The sequence below is a fragment of the Haemaphysalis longicornis genome, unplaced genomic scaffold (assembly GCF_048455015.1).
Source record: "Haemaphysalis longicornis isolate Haplotype H1 unplaced genomic scaffold, Haemaphysalis longicornis Haplotype H1 scaffold_1, whole genome shotgun sequence".
NCBI classification, from domain to species: Eukaryota; Metazoa; Arthropoda; class Arachnida; order Ixodida; family Ixodidae; genus Haemaphysalis; species Haemaphysalis longicornis.
This window is the reverse complement of record NW_027526203.1, coordinates 284,990,810-285,008,180: the sequence shown is the minus strand read 5'-3', so window position 1 is coordinate 285,008,180 and position 17,371 is coordinate 284,990,810. Positions and strand designations below refer to the sequence as shown.

At 49.2% G+C, this 17,371-nt stretch overlaps 1 protein-coding gene and 1 pseudogene across 1 annotated transcript in view; both read left to right on the top strand.

The window, feature by feature from the left end:
• The window catches only part of LOC144147037 (protein arginine N-methyltransferase 5-like), a 77,276-nt gene that overhangs the window by 11,918 nt on the left and 47,987 nt on the right, over nucleotides 1-17,371 (top strand). Inside the window, exons 3-5 of the mRNA XM_077679068.1 lie at nucleotides 4,184-4,269; nucleotides 9,473-9,604; nucleotides 10,216-10,370. Of these exons, the coding sequence (XP_077535194.1) occupies nucleotides 4,184-4,269; nucleotides 9,473-9,604; nucleotides 10,216-10,370 (373 nt within the window). The remainder of the gene's footprint in view (nucleotides 1-4,183; nucleotides 4,270-9,472; nucleotides 9,605-10,215; nucleotides 10,371-17,371) is intronic.
• LOC144147047 (uncharacterized) lies at nucleotides 15,554-17,146 on the top strand (annotated as a pseudogene).

The following is a 17,371-nucleotide window of genomic DNA, read 5'->3' as shown; positions in this document are numbered from 1 at the left end:
TCAATGCAAAAAAAAAAAAAGAAGCCTACAAAACTATTCGCGCGCTTGTGAACGTTTTGGAGTTACTAAAACTCTTTTTACTTGAAAATAATAGTTTTACTCAAAGAAAAAAATAGCGCAAAACGAGCACTTGCCTTACATTTGTCATTTCTATTGCATCTACCACAGAAAAAAAAGATATTTTATAAATTCTTGACCACTCCAATACTGGCCATATTTGGGCTGGCCCAACGCCACCTCCATCCTTTAGACTTTTCCAAAAGTTTGACGGCCTAACTAGAGTTGTTGTACACGCAGGTATAAACATTTGTGCGACTTTTGCCTCTCTCGCTAAGTGAACCAAAATCAGCCTTTCTCGTAGTAACAAATACATCCGCACAAATATCGGCCGTCGTCTTCGCGAAGTGCAAAAACTAACGAAACTGCTCCTCTCCTAAATAATAGACTAGGTTTTTGTTCAATTGCCAAGTGAGGTATTTACTTTGAGCGTTAGATTTAGTTTATTTGAAAGTAAAATGTTTCGGCAGCACCTACCTGTCTCTGGTTAAAGTAGAAAACAGCGGTAGATAGGAAATGTTTTCGGGCTTTAGTACATCATTTAGCTGTGGAAGCTGGCTTATAGTTTCAAACCACTTTTATAATTCGATTTTTGATGTGCAGCAATATTCCGATATTCACGAAGCTGTTTGTAAGTAATGTATAGTAGAAATAGTGATTGATCGCCGCCCGCGTGCGGTTTGTTCCCTTCAAAGAGAGCAACGTGACAGCTGAGGCGTCGGCTACAACGAAAGCTGCTTTTCGATATCGTATGGGCAAGTAGCTTTGTAAATCAGGGTCCGCTTTTTTATTTGCAATGCCAAAAATTGCTACTCCGGCAGTTATGATGGAAAAAAATTACTGTCGGGCTGTGTACTTCATCTCGACTGATAGCAACGGGATGCCAGAATTGCGCCTAACTTTGTTATTATGGGCAAACGTTAGTGGAAGTTCTTCTGTGGAAATAACAGAGCGAAACGCAGCGCTACCACGTGCATTTGGAGGCGGCTCTGAGCGGCCGACGGTTCTGGCGCGGCCGCTTTTGTTCCATCACGTACGTCACGTCCGGCCGCCGCTATGGCCGCCTTTTCTATTCAGCTTCGGTTCTGAAAACTCCAATGTTGCGAGCCGTTTGTGTCGTGCGTGCTGGTGCTTGAAGCGCAGTATTTTGCATTTCGCACCCTTTTTATATGTACTATTAGGTGACATAATTTTTACGTTGTCGAAAATCTGAGTGCAGTTGGCCTTTAAACACATTAACGTGAACCTGATCCGAGGCAACTAGCTACAAACAGTCAAAAGAAGGAAAACGTTGCATGTGGACAGGGGGTGATGAAGGGGGGAATAAAATAGAGCTAAAAGCCTCAACATTTTATCAAACCTACAAGTCCAGTTTATATTGGTGCATCTGTCAGTAGCAACTTTCTGAAGCAGACTCCTGATGTTGCTTACTGTTTGTGTCGGCAACGTTAGCTGCGCATTGAAGCTTTGCAGTAATGAATACATTTTGCAGAGCTGTGTCACAGAATTATTATCAGTCGTACAAAAAATTCATATGCAGTACTAACAAGGCTAGCAATGATAAGTTGAGAAACTTTAAAGGAGTACTGACACGAAATTTTCGCGTTGCTTTTTTCGGTGCTATGGGTGCCTACCATCCCTCTGATCATAGAACGGCACACTACAGTCGCCAATAGCATAAATAATTATTTACAGCCTCGTTTATTCATATTAGTTTCGGTTTCAATGAAACGAACACTGAGGCGGCCGCCATGGCAGGAGGGGGCTCGTGACATCACCGTTCTCGTTGCACCACTGCTGGTGTGGACGCGCGCGCGTGAGCGCTCGCTGCGCGCCCAGACCGGCCGTGGTCTCCATCTCCACACGCCTGGCAGCATGATGTCAGTTACCGTGACGTGATTCACACGGCGAAACAGTGCACTCCAACTGCAGCCACAGCCTCACGTCTGCAGTTGGGGGCCAGGAGGAGCAGATGGCGTCATGCTGATGCCAATTGCAAAAGGGTGCCCGTTCTGAGGTTTCTCGTGAGTGCGAAGATTAAAATGTATTTAAAATATGTTATACTGAACGGTTGCTGTTTAGTATAGGCTTCTTTTGTTGATACAAAGGAAAACTTTTACATAGTTATACCAGCTTCGAAATTTCGTGTCAGTGCTCCTTTCAGGGGGGACCCTGGTCTTTGCGCCATTTTTGGTGATTTTCAATCTACTCTCTTGAGTTTTCACATATACAATAGTGCCTTTTGGCATGCTGTGAGAAAAGATGCCCATGCTATGCCTATGGGCATAAATTTGAATTTATTACATGTGTTATGCGGCACTGTTAACTATTGCTTGTATTCACTGGCGAGGCGCGCATGCAGGCAACCATGTGAGTGCGCCGTCACTCGTTACGTCGGGCTCCGCGGGATGGCGGTACTTGTCCGTGCTAAGCGCATGACTGTGTTGCATGTTACATACTCTACCTCGCAGAACGCAAAGTATTGCCTCGAGTCCAATGTAAGCGCGATTAATAACATCTCTGTTGGCACCACCGTTGAGAATTGGGTTGAAACTGAGCAGACGATGCACGCCGGTGTTTTTTTTTTATCGGCGTGTGGGCACAGTGGCCAAAGCCGCGCCATGTCCGTGGTGCATCGGCCATGTCTGTGGCCGTTTCCAGTGTTGCCAAGTGAAGAAATTGACAGCTAAACTTTTCAACGAATACCACCCATACCCGATACAATTTTAGCCTTCTCATTGTAAAAATATTGTCGATATGAAGTGTTGTGTTAAAAAAGTTCTAATATATTCGTCAAATAAAAAACATTTTATACTTGGGCCAACAGGTGTTACCTTACATTTTCGTAGGATCATTGCACTGTACAAATGGTAGCTTTGCCTACAGCAAGAGTAACACAGATCTGATGAGTACATCCAAAGATACTGCGGGCAACAGTTGGCCTTAAAGCAGAATAATTTTTATTGTCGGAACACCTTACGGGCTCCGGCTGTCGGTGTCTCATGTTGTCGTCGCATGTAGTCACGGTACTAAAACACCGGGGCACTAATTTTTCAGTGCCTCGCGGCTAGAACGTAACACGTAATAAAAGAATACACCGGGACACTCGTTTTAGAGTGCCTCGGGCTAGAACACTTCGTGCTTCAAAGACATGAGACATTTACAGCAAAGCTGTATGCCTCTACCCCCCAACGGTTTAATCTCCGTTGGCAAAAACACCAAGGTGCCGAGAATACACTTACACACTGCATGTTTTGCCCCTCTCCAGGTTGCTGGAGATGGCCCGGGATTTTGAGAAAATGAAAGAAGCCTAGATGTCAAAGGGAAATGGGCATTTCAGGCACTTTAGAGCACAGCAGCTTGGCATTCATGACAGACCTGTAATATTTTGCAAGTACTTTCTTTAGAACTTGCATTTTATCGATGAAAATAGTAACATAAATAGTAACATCTGGCAATTTGTTTATTCTGAAAACCGGGGTTTTTCTTTAAAAGCTGTCCACATCAGTGGTGGAGACACTTGGACTGTATAAGCAGGTTTGCTGAATCTCCATCTGGCACATTGTGGGAGCTGGCGTGCTCGCTCTTCTGGTGTCGTCGTGAACAGCGCAAGGTCATTTCTATGAACTGGACAATCCTAGTGAGGACTTGACCTCTTAAAACACTTTCGCAGATTTTTCAAGAACTAGAGGGCTTGAAAATTACTCTTTTTTTTTTTTTTTCCCCAAGAATGTGGTGACACGTTGACCTCCGAAAATCTTCTATCATGAGCTGATGAAATTATTGAAATTGTTGGGTTAACCATGTAATTGATTTTTTTTTTGCACTTATTAATATAATAAGTATACGGTGTAATTTTGTATTTGATATTTGCTCCTGCAAAAGAACTGCACGTCGCACCCTTATTGGACCAGAAGATACTGTGGTCCCCGGAATGAGTTTCAGAAATTGAACTGGCGTTGTAGCAAAGAAGTTCAGAGCTGTTTACACTAGGAAGAAATACTCTGTTTTCAAAACTGGAGTGTTGTGTACACATCGCAATGTTTTTTATGTAATTAACAATACTTTCATGTGGGCATGATATTTTTGGCTACAAATGTGCTGGATTTAAACTTGTATACTTCAGATTGGCGCACTTTGGTGGTGCTGAAGATGTCCGAATGGTTGGACGTGGATTCTCCAAATGTAGTCTGCAGGCGAACATCTGAAAAGGTGAGAATTGTACTTTTTTATGACTGGCCACACAATTTGGGTTTCCCGTTCTCTGGCTGGACATGGTACAGTGCACATAAACAAGCTTCGTGCTTAGTACGAGTGTAAATTTGGTACAAGCGTGATAGTTGGCTTGGTACTAGTCCAAACCTTCTGTTGGTTGTGAAGGGATCCGGACAGTTTATTGCATGCATTTCACTGATTCTACTTTATCGAAAGCTGCTTTATCAAAATATTCTTGGTTGTTTCTGTGAATTTCTGTTCAAGAAATTCTGCAATATGTAGCAACTTTTTGCCATCTCATCTTGCTTGCAAAGTCAGTTTTGGTGTTTATTTTTTGATGATAAAAGGATGACTGGGCAACTTGCCAAGGATTTGTTGTTTGCGTCAATGTATCCATCCTGGTGGATTTGAGGCAGCACTTGTATAAATGCAAGGCAGGAGTGCGAGCCTTAGATAAGGCATAACATCACTGATGTATCTGGGTATCTATGTACCAATTGAGTGAAAATGTGTGTGTTGGGGAAGGGCCCTTTGCCTGTGTGTGGTGTGCATGCATATGCAATGCATGTGTAGTAAAACCTCTTCCTTCGAAATTCAAAGGGGAGCGGAAAATTCTTGTTATAACCATTGCTTGTTTATGATATTGTTCATGATTACTGCCGATACCACAAAAGGGAGTTTCATCTTCTTTGAGGAAATTTTCTGATCTGGTATTAATTTTATTTTCTTGGTGTTTGCAATGTTGAAACTGTAGCAATAAAAATGGGGCACATGCACATCATGTAGGCATTTTTCTGCGACATCAGTTGATTGTTAGCTTACTTAAAAAAATATGTTAACTTGCAGTACTTTTGCGAATGTTTCCTGGATTATTTATATTCTGCTGTTCTCATTTCCTTGTACCACTTTCTTTTCTCTAATTTACTGTTAAACGTAAGCTTCAGTACTCGTGCATCAAAGTTCGCACAGCTTAGGTTGCTTGGTGCCCATGCGACAGTAGGCCGTTTGTCTTCACTGTTCCTCTCCTTGCACAGCCTGGCGCACATTTTACTGCCTCACACAGATGGGCACGCATGAGACAGAGAGAGGAGGGGAGAGCGAGAAATTGCACACTGTGACTTATGGAAGTAAGGGGAAGTGTGTAGACTATTTAAACTGATTTTATTGGCTTGTACAAATCTCTTATCTCTTCTTATTTTCCGTGCCTGTCTTCTTCTTTTCTTTTTTTTCCAGCCAAGTGTTTTGCTCCACAGGTTTTGCTCAGGGTATTTAACTCTTTCGTTACCGTGCCTATTCAAAATCGTTCAATTTGAACAATACTTTGGGAGCCACTTTTTATAGCGTTCTAGGTGTTCCTGGGACAAGTAAAGCTATTTGGGGTTAGCTCAGGAAATGCCCTTTCAAAATCAGCTTTGTTTTCATTTTTGCAACAAAAACACGATTTTTGACACGCGTTTGATTCACCTGGTTGTGGAAAAGGGGCATGGTCATGGCGCATGCCACTTCTACTAAAGAAGAAGGCCTCATAATTACTCTGCATCAGCGTTTGGTTTTTGTTATCAGGGCATGAATGGGGAATCAGGAGATGATTTTCAATCATCATGTTTGAACTTTTACAGTAATAATCCCTGAAATCGACTGAAAATATCAAGCGGTGCTTGTTTACTATGTTATTTTATGATTTTAGGTAGTTTTATTGCCTTTGAACATGTTGTTCTAAGTCGTGTTGTAGTTCTACTTACCGGAGGACCACTTGCAAACAGTTTACAACAATTTCGGTTTCATTTCTGCAATGCGAAGTTCATATTTGGCACTACTATGCAGTTACCCAACTTCAAGCCTATCTGCCATGGCGCCTTAGGTGTCCGCTACTGATCCCCGAAAAAATCATTCCGCTCGCGGTTTTATCCCACCCTAACTCGATTTCTGTGATAAGAACTTCCGATGCAAGTCAAAAGATAACACCCAGTCGCCGGATATCAGTTCCGACAAGGTGAGCGCTTCAAACTGGCCTTGCACACCGTCAGCTGTTCGCCGGCCAGTTTCATTTCCATACAAGGGTGCAAGGGTATCTTCGGAGGTCTAGTGTTGCTCCTTAGTAGAACTCTCTATTCGGACGGAGGTTTCTTTTCGAAAATGCCAGGTGGCGCTCAAAGCAGGAGGCCCGTAGTGCTAAAAATTTTCATTATGCAACAGCTACTCGCTGAGAGCTTGCAGGGCACGATTCTAACGTATCATACCTCATTCCTACAAACAGGGCTACAATAGCGAGTCAGAAAATTTTAATAAACTGCACGTTTATGTTTTGAGAGATAACTGACAGTGAACGTCAACAAGCATCAACCACAGAGTTTTGTTTTCAACTCCACACAGATTTTTCCGCATCGCGTGCTTGTCCCGAATACTGTGCTGGCCGCAAATGCACTCAGTCATTGCCAAGATGTTTTTACGTCACGTGGGGACAAATGGGTGCCTCTGATAATGTCAAACCACCAGATTTCTTCCAGGAAACCACCCAAAATTGCGCATTTTAAAATGGAGGTTGGGATTCACAGCATTGCGTGGGCACCACACGTGCTAATATGTTTTTATATCTGACAAGGACGTGTTTTTGAAATGTTTCCCTACAAAATGTATATTCAAAATTTTTTTATACTATTGGTAGTTATACACAACTCCTTTAGTATCACTTGCTATGACAACTTGACAAAAATTTCGATTTTGAGATTTTTTTCCGCAATTATTGTGTAGTAAACCATTATAAAAACTGGTGTTGTTGGAAAGGGTGTTAAATCATCTACATTTTATGTTGCTGTAATTAGTGCCTGATCAATATGTTCCGCAGAAAAAAAAATGTTTTCTTAGACCCCTAAAACTCTGTCAATTTCCACGGTAATGAAAGAGTTAAGCCAGGTAGGGCAGACTCAACTAGATGCGAAATGGGGCGGGGGGGGGGGGGGGGGGGGGGGGGGATGCTTAACTATCGTTGTGTGGGAATGCGGGACTAAATAAAGGAATGAACATTTTAGTAATCACACACAAGGTGTGTGTTCACTTTCATTTTGTTTTCCGATTTCAACTAACGCTGATCACTCGGAACGCATTTTTTGAAGTACAGGGTGGGCAGTTCACAAAGGATAAAAGGTGTCATCGTAAGAGTGGTGAGTGGTATCTGATAAGGTCCTCTGATTTTATATTTGTACTAGTTTCTGCAGGCTCCCTTTGTCATAAGGCGATATTTTGAAGTGGTTAGTCGCAAATGCGGCGCACTCTAAAGCCCGTCACCGTGCTGCTCGCGGAGGATATATGAGGCTTCCCCTCCCCCGAAATGAGCCACATCCGCAAACCAAAGCAGAGACGGATAAAACTGCAGTGGCAAGAAAAACTGCAACTTTCCCTAGAACAGAGGGGGAAAGAAAATAGGTGAGATAATGGCCTGCAAACGTGTACGCAGATTCTAGCCAGCTACTGCCGTTGCACGGGTCAACAGGAGCCGGGGATTCATTTGCCAGAAGGAAGTTTGCTTTTTTTTGTGACTGTTGGGACTGTTTCGTGGGTGTTTTCAGAAGTTTTTCGCTTATTGGAGCTGGCTTTTTATGGATTCAAATGGCAATTAAGAGATCGGTGAAAGATGTGTTCCCAGATATCGACGACACAGTGAGCAGAAGAAGGGAACGAAATGAAATAGAGACATGAAGCAATCATTTCATCTCGTCTCCCCATCCCTACGGAGTAAATCTGGTTATTATATTTTTTACTCTCATATTTACCATTTTAGTACTTCATGTCTGTGTGTGTGTTGGCACCCCAAAGCTGCCGCTTACAAGACCTGCAAATCTCACTTCTCTGTAAGCACGAGCAACTTCATTAAGGTGAAGAAGGAAGTATGAGCAACCTTCTTGTGACGCGCTTTTGAAATTTATGGCGAGGCAATGCTTGCTTACTTCGTCGGTGCCTTTTGGTATGCCCAAGAAAATCATCCTACGGAAGAATTTGAAAACAGCTGCTAATGCTGCCAAGAGGACTCACCTGCTCTTCCTGTATAGTTCTGTTGTTCTTGAAGCCCTGTTGCATATGTTTAATGCCTTATCCACCAAAACTCCATCGTACCATTCTTGAAAGTCAACTGCAATAATGTTTTCACAAGAATGCCGCATCAGCTTGAATATTTCTGAAATATTCAGTACGAGCTAAATCCAAAATATTGGTCATATTCACCCTATATTTTTTAATTACTTGTGGTCATAAAATTACACTGGCTGACATATAAAACATGCCATATAATAGCTTTGACAGCATTGCATTTACGTCCGGTTACAAACTTTCACTTTCTTCTCGAATTCACTTGAGGTGAATTTGGCTCATTCCGGGAAAAAAAAAAAAACCGATCGCCTCAAATGTAGCAGATGATGAATGTTTGCGAGCGCTCTCCTCAGGACAAGACGACCCAGCATTAAATAAAAACAATCGCCTAGTATGTAGCAGATGATGAATGTTTGCGAGCGCTCACCTCGGGACAAGACGACCCAGCATTAAATTCTTTGTTGTGTGCTGATACCCGGGTATAATTTTGTATTATCCACCATAATTCTTTCGTGGAATGTTCGTGAGATTTATGCCGCATTGCTTGTCCTGGCTAGTGATCAATATCAGAGGTATGATATTGGCAAGCGTAACTGGCGTGCTGTCAGGTATGAGGGCTCCGCTGCATTATGTAAGTGCACAAAAGCGATTTACACCATAGTGTATAGCCGTAGCATGACCATCTGAGTAAATGCTGCTTATGGAGACACTGTTAGCGAGTTTCAGGGAAGTGGAATTAAAATCAGCTTCATGCATATGCCGGTATCAAGACGCTGGTCTGACTTGCACCTGGTACTTATACAGGCCGAATGTACCACACTAACATCACGTCAGAAACGTTTACACTTGTAAATGCACCACATTTGCGAACAGAGTGGCTTGACTACATTAATAAGTATTTCGAGCGAATGCGTACGGTAAATATCATTCTTGAATGTGCCCCAAAAGCAGGGGTGGCAGTGGGGAGTGGGCCGGAGCATCCCGCAGCTACTTTGGAAACTGGCCACTAGGGGATTTCAGTGACAGCTGCAGTGCTGTGTGGCTTTGTGCATGTGCGTTTTCTTCCCCGACCATGCACAAGGAGCGGTCATTTGAGACTTGCGGCTGTGCTGTGCAGGTGTTGGAGCAGGAGCTGCTGTACGCGGGACACGTTGGTGTGCAAGCTATTATGGTTAAAGTGGACAACAAGCGCTGCGTCAACCTGGCTCGGATGATCAACGACATCTTTTTTCTCTGGAACAACTACCAGGTATGGGTCCCACTATTCAAAGCTGTTTGAGTATTTGTTTTGCAGTAAATGATGTTTTGTTAGCCTATAAATAAATAGTTAAAGCTGGCCTTTCTCTCTCCTGAGAAAGATCATTATCCCACTTTTTTCTACTAACGTCAATATTAGTATAATGGTCCCATTGCCCATGGGGGCATAGATACAATGCGATGGAGTCGAACTGACATATCAAATATCTGGCACATTATAATGCTTGCCAGCATGAGAACAGTGTTGATTTCATGCCCCGTCTTGTCAGTAAACCAAGTTCACTCGTGCTCTCTGGCACACTTGAAACCCTCACACAGTTTTTGACTTCGAAGCAGAGATTTTTTTTTTTTTTTAGCTTTTTAACTTTTTTTAGCTTTTCATTCCATCGCAGTGAAAAATTGCCCAATTGAGTGCTGGTTTTAATTCCTTGGCTGTTTCAGGCTGTGGCCTAAAGACAGGCCTTTGATGCTTTGTGCACAACTGCGTGCACTCATTGTTTTTTCTTCAACCTGTGCTGTTTTGTTTCTGCTTAGCTCAGCAGATATTATCCTGGATTGTCTATTCCTTACCTAATCGTCTCGTGCTGGTCCTGTCATTTCCAGTATCCGTTCCAGGCTTGGATCCTTATACCCATGGAATCGCCCAGTGCGCTGACTGCTCAGTATGTGACTCAGCCTCCTGACGGAGAGCATCAGCCCAGCAATGATGACAACAACAATGTTAATAGCCCTACCGGAGATGAGGACCCTTGGGAATGGTAGGTGTCATCATTGTGCCATATCAGTGGTCACTACACATGCCCTTTGTGCGGTGGAACTATGTGGTTGCTTACTGCCGTGGGTGCCTTTTCTTCTTGAGAGCACTAGTCCTGATTACAAGAAATGAATCCCAATAGTGCAAGTACAGGAGCAGGCTTTGTATACAACTGAGTGCAATTTATAAAATCACGTGCTAATCCGAGAGTTTTGATCGTTCGAGGGCAGAACAAAAATCTGATAAACCCACATAGTTGTTGGAGTCATCTTTGCTGCTGGGTAAGAAAAATCAGCAGCTGCAGCTGCCGAAGTCCCTGCCACAGCTGTGCGCTTTTGCGGACTGTGCTATGAAGTGGACGCCATCTTCGCGCAACTCGTCGCTATCGCGGGTTCTAATTTCACTCTCGATGCTGTCTCTGCACGTGAAATGTCAACAAAAGATAATAAAATCAGACAAGGAGTTGTCAATAGGTTGTGGGAATTGCGGAGCTCCGCCATCTTTCCTATTCCTCTCGGCCCGCCGTGGAGGCGAGAGGGGTGGTACCTCTCTCTCCGCGGTCGCGCGCTTTCCCCTCCGGGAGGATCCCCGTGAGAGCGGGGGGCGCTGCCGGACCCCCTCACGTGACAGGTTTGCCCGGAAGCTCCGGCGGCCTGGTCCGAGGCGGGCGACGGAGGTGGGGCCTCTTTGGACACGAACCATCGTCGGGAGCGGCCGTAAGTACGACTCGCTCCTTTTTGGCCTGCCTTTGTCCGCCCTCGCGCCTGTCTCTCCCGCCCGGCTAAGGTGGTCGGCGGTGTAGAACGACGCGCCCGACGTCTCCTTTATTGCATTGCAATAAACGTCGGAGTGGGCGAATTCTGTGTCCTGTGTTCCTTGCTGTTCGCTGCCGATACGCCAAGTTGGTGATCCGCGGCGGTGTTCAGTGGAGCTAGCCTTGCGGCCGGATCTCGAGGATCGAGCTAGGCCGCCGTTAGAACCCTGGTCCCCACATTTTGGCGCCCAACGTGGGGCTGTACGAGTTCGTACGTATGCCTTTCGGTTTGTGCGGAAGTCCGAGCACATTCCAACGCCTGATCGACCGGGTGCTCGGTGAGGCAAAGTGGCAGCATGCCCTCGCCTATTTGGACGACATTGTCGTCTACTCCCGCACCTTCGAGGAGCACCTCTGCCACCTGAGAGACGTCCTGGGACGACTCAGGGCGGCGGGCATAACCATCAATCCTGCCAAGGCGCAAATATGCAGTGCTCAAGTGAGCCTGCTCGGCTATCGGATCGAACGCGGACAGGTGTCCCCCGATCCCGAGAAACTCCGGGCGATCTTGGAGTTTCCCACGCCGAAGGATGTCGCCGGAGTTCGGCGCTTCCTAGGGATGATCGGCTACTACCGCCAGTTTATCCCCGCTTGCGTGCGCCTGCAAGCACCCTTGACAAAGTTGTTGAGGAAATCCGCCCCTTGGGAGTGGGGAGAGGAGCAGGAGAGCAGCCTACGCCAACTGGCGAAAGCTGTTGCAGACACTGCATCGCTGAAACTGCCGGATCTGAACAGGCCATTCGTGATCCAAACAGACGCGAGTGACCTCGGCGTAGGGGCAGTGCTCCTCCAGGTGGATGGAGAACAACTGCGACCCGTGGCTTTTGCGAGCCGTGCGCTGACACCGGCAGAGCGAAACTACTCGGTCACCGAGAAGGAGTGTCTGGCCATAATCTACGCACTTCGAAAGTTCGAGATGTACGTAGAGGGGGTCAAATTCACGATCGAGACGGATCACATGGCCCTCACATGGCTTTCCCGCCTCCGTGAGCCCAGCGGGAGGCTCGCGCGATGGGCCCTGACATTGCAACGCTTCGAATTCGAAGTTCGCTACCGCAAAGGTGCCACGAATGTGGTCGCGGACGCGCTGTCACGGCCGCCGGTGGACGACACCCAACCGGCCGGAGAGGCCGAGGAGGATGCTGTAGGTCAGCGACCCTTCTCGGCGCGGGGAGAGCGCGGAACGCGGGAGGACCTAAGTTTCGGAAGCTCAGAGCACGTGCATCTTGTCGGGGGAGGAGTTCCGCTCGAGGTTGCGTTCAGTCGGGAAGAGCTAGTCGAGGCTCAGCAGGAGGACTTGTTTTGTCGGGAGGTGATCGCCAGTCTTAATGAAGAGACGGACCCTCAGGCAAATCGAACACCGGTGAATGACGGGCGCCGGGAAGCTGCTGGTATTGCGGCTGGCGCGGGCTCTAATGCAGCTGGTATTGCTGCGAGCGAGTTGGGAAGTTACCTGCTTGACGCCGATGGAGCTCTGCTGAAATACGTGCCCGGCAAAAATGACTCAAGTGAGTGTTTTAAAGCCGTTATCCCGAGCAAGCTGAGGTGTGCTGCATTGCAGCACTACCACGACGCAGACGGCCACGGTAGCGCGCCAAAGACATGGCGGAAGCTTTGTCGGTATGCTACCTGGCCCGGCATGAAGGCACAAGTATGTAGGTACGTACGCACATGCCACGTCTGCCAAGAGCGCAAACCGCGAGGCGGTAAGGCGCCAGGCTTGCTTCAGCCTATCGTGAGCACAAAGCCATGGGAGGTCCTGGCGTGCGATCTGATGGGCCCGCTGCCGCGCAGCAAGAGAGGGTACAAGTTTGTACTCGTGGTGACATGCCACTTCAGTGGGATCGCTGAACTCTATCCGCTGCGCAAAGCGACAGCACAGGAGGTCCTGCAAAAGCTGTCCGAGGTGTTTTGTCGCTACGGATTTCCGGAGCGGCTGATTACCGACAACGCCACGTATTTCACATCAAGGTTGTTTCGTGAAGCGTGCGCGGCCATGGGTGTCAGGCAGCAAACAACATCGTGCTATCACCCCCAGTCTAACGTGACGGAGCGCCGAAATCGAGACATAAAGCCACTGCTTGGGGCATATGCCCGGCGGCAACAAGACTGGGATGAGCACTTGAGCTCGATCTCCTTCGCTCTGCGCACAAGCGTGAATCGGTGCACGGGCTTCACGCCCGCATTCCTGATGTTCGGCAGGGAGCTGAACACACCGACGGACACGGTTCTGGCCAGGAGGTCGACCGCAGTCCCCGCGAAAGCAGCAGATGCGGCTTACGCGAGGCGCTTGCGCGAGCGTTTGGCAGAAGCCATCAAGGAGGCGAACCGCAGCCGCGGTAAGGCCAGGGTCGACCAAAAGGCGGCCTACGACCGAGCTCATCGAGACGTGGCGTACCAAGTGGGCGACACTGTCTTGAAACGTAACCACGCGCTGAGCGATGCCAGCGCAGGGTTCGCGGCCGGTCTCGCACCCAAGTGGGTAGGACCGTTCGTAGTCGCCGAGAAGATCTCGCGGCTGAATTACAAGCTGAAAGACCCGAGGTCAGGTCGAATAAGCGGCCCCATTCACGTGGGCGAGCTGAAGCAGTACTTTCCAAGAGGAGAAACTGCCGACGCTCCCACTGCGGACTCGCGAGGTCGCGAGCTAGAGGGAGGTGCGGAAGGAAGGTTCCCGACGCACCGCTACAACACCCGCAACCGGCGAGATCGCTGACCGGGTCACCGCCCTCCAGCGCGCAAAGTTGCGCACAGGAAGGGTTGCCAGAGGAAGCTCCTCGAGGCACGCCAACGAAACGCGCAGCCTACGCCGTGAGGTCCGGCAATGGGTTGCACGGGGTGACTCCAGAGGGCGCCAGCCGGCAGGAAGCCACTGCTGACGCTCCCACTTCGGGCTCGCGAGGTCGCGATCTAAAGGGAGGAGGTGCGGAGGGAAGGTTCCCGACGCAACGCCCCACATCCGCGATCGGCGAGGTCGCTGACCAGGTGGGCCACCGTCTCCGGAGGGTTCAAGCCCGCACGCCCAGGGTTCGAGCGACCCTCCAACCACGACGCCACCACACCACGCCAGGCCTGCAGCGAGCCAGCCGGGCCAGCCGCCACCCCAGGGACGAACGAGAGCCCAGCGGTATGCCAAAACGACCCCGCAGCCCGTACAGCGAGTGAGCTGCGCGGCGGGCCGGCTCTTGCGGTCAGCTGATCGCGCCCCCTTCTCCATGGTGGCGAAGGCGCTCGCCCGAGGTGCGCCGAGCGAAAGCCATCGCCGAGCGCTGGGCTAACTGGCCACCTGGGAGGCAGCACTACGAACGCGGCCTCCACCCCGGGTCCGGGCATCAGAGGTGGTCACTGCTGAACCCGCAAGCAGCGGAAGCCGCCGGCGGTGCGGCAGGCAAGCGCCCCGTCGGCGCGGGGCGAACCGCTGCGGGAAGTGACCGCCTGGGAGCAGCCGGCTGCCCGGGCCCTGTGCTCAACCGGCCCAGCCTACTTCTCCGGCGGGGCCGCGGACCTTGGGCCGGCCGACGGAATCAGGTCAACCGGCGGACTGTGGCGAACTATGCGGTGATTGTGGCGAACTATGTGGTGACAGTGCGGTGGACGTTGGCGCAGTTGCGCATGTTCGGGATTGGACTTTCTTGGACTTGCTCAAGGAGGTGTGCCAGGCAGCGAAACGAACGGTGAGGTCATCGTTCGCCGGAGCCCTCGAGGTCGAGCGGCTTTGGTCAAAGGGGGGAGGGATGTGGGAATTGCGGAGCTCCGCCATCTTTCCTATTCCTCTCGGCCCGCCGTGGAGGCGAGAGGGGTGGTACCTCTCTCTCCGCGGTCGCGCGCTTTCCCCTCCGGGAGGATCCCCGTGAGAGCGGGGGGCGCTGCCGGACCCCCTCACGTGACAGGTTTGCCCGGAAGCTCCGGCGGCCTGGTCCGAGGCGGGCGACGGAGGTGGGGCCTCTTTGGACACGAACCATCGTCGGGAGCGGCTGTAAGTACGACTCGCTCCTTTTTGGCCTGCCTTTGTCCGCCCTCGCGCCTGTCTCTCCCGCCCGGCTAAGGTGGTCGGCGGTGTAGAACGACGCGCCCGACGTCTCCTTTATTGCATTGCAATAAACGTCGGAGTGGGCGAATTCTGTGTCCTGTGTTCCTTGCTGTTCGCTGCCGATACGCCAAGTTGGTGATCCGCGGCGGTGTTCAGTGGAGCTAGCCTTGCGGCCGGATCTCGAGGATCGAGCTAGGCCGCCGTTAGAACCCTGGTCCCCACAAGGTACACCAGATGGCATTAGTTGTCTCAGGGTGTCTAGCAACCAGGAAAACCGGGAATTATCAGGGAAATGATACGCGCCGGGAAAAATCAGGGAATCGTCAGGGAATATTGCCAAAGAGCGAACCCAGTCAGGGAAAATGACCCGCGACTTGACTTTCCGGCGTGGAGCGCGGACTCTGCTAACCCGAATTGGCGCAAACAGCCAACGGGGACAGATCCAATCCAAGCCAGTGGGGCAGTAGCGCCAGGGTTGACAAGTTTGGCCTTTTTTTCCCCGCGGCCTGGCAACCTTGAGCAGTGCGCGCTGGGCATGCTGGGCATACACTTTTGTTGTTTTGAACCATTTCCGCCATGTTTTGAACGATGGAACCTTCCGGCGGCGTTGTGTTTTCATCGTTTTTTCAGAAGTGAAGTCAGAATTCTCACTGACAATGTCGGCGGCGAGAAAGTGCTTCTTTAATCCGGACTGGACGAACCCGAACATTTCGGAATATGCAAGCTGGATTAAGCCCGTGCAGAATGATCCTCACAGTGCCCAGTGCACACTGTGCTGCAAAACTTTTTCTTTAAGCAACATAGGAAGCACTGCAGTTTCGAGTCACGCGTCCAGCAAGAAGCATCTTGCTGCTTTCAAGTGTCGGTCGAGCGCTTTGCAAGCTGGCATGTCGTCGTTTTTTACGCCAGCGACGAACGCTTCGGCCCAATGTAGCGGAGACCGGACAGGTGCGCCCGAGGAGCCTGCAACCACCACAAGTGCGAAGACATCGATGAGCGGCTTTCTTCTGAAGAGCGCTGTGACAAAGGCCGAGATAATCTGGTGCTTAAATGTGGTAGCGACTCACGGATCTTTTCGGTCAACAGCGGCGTCGGCCTCGCTCTTCCCTCTTATGTTTCCGGGATGTGAAGTCGCTGAAAAACTTCACCTAGGGAAGGACAAGGTAGGGTATACGATTTGCCATGGTATTGCGCCTTACTTTCGGAAGAAGCTGCTATCAAGCCTTGCTGGTGTGCCGTTCTTAGTTGTTTCGTTTGACGAGTCACTAAACAAAGTGACACAGAAGCAACAGATGGATGTGCTCGTCCGATATTGGGATTGCACTACTGATGGCACTGTGAAAACGCAGTACCTAACTTCATGCTTCTTGGGGCACACGTGTGCGGAAGACCTGGCATCTGCATTCAGGAAAGCCACAGAAAAGCTCAAGCATGCCAAGATACAGAAGAGCTCAAGCATGCCAAGATACTGCAAGTTTCAATGGATGGGCCGAATGTGAACATAGTTCCTGAGGTCACTGAAGGAGGAACTCAAGGAGTCGGATGAGAGTCACAATATCCTAGATATTGGAAGTTGTGGGCTGCACGTAATGAATGGAGCATACAAGGCAGGCCATGCTGCAACCGGCTGGGATGTGATCGCCTTTCTTCGTAGCCGCTACAACCTGTTCAATGTGTGCCTGCTCGTCGTGCTGACTACGTCGCCTTTACAGGGAGTGCACTGTTTCCTCTCAAGTTCTGTGCTGTCAGGTGGCTCGAAAATGGGAAAGTTATCACCAGGGCATTAGAAGTTCTTCCAAACTTGGTGAAGTTTGTAGAGGGCTCTGCGAAGGCAAAGAAGCAGCCGACGTGCTCCAGCTACAATGCCGTTGTGAATGTAGTTGGTGATCAGCTGTTGCCAGCAAAACTAGCCTTCATGCTGTCGATTTGTGAGGAACTGGAGCCATTTTTGGCAGAATTTCAGAGTGACAAGCCGATGGTGCCCTTTCTTTCAACTGCGCTGCACAATATCCTGCGGTCGCTGCTTGCAAGGATTGTCAAGAAGGAAATCCTGAAGGCTGCAGACACTCCCGCTAAGTTGCTCAAGGTTGACCCAGAAAAACTCGAGAACTGTATACCTGTACCCGCTTTTGACATTGGGTTCGCTGCGAAGAATGAGCTC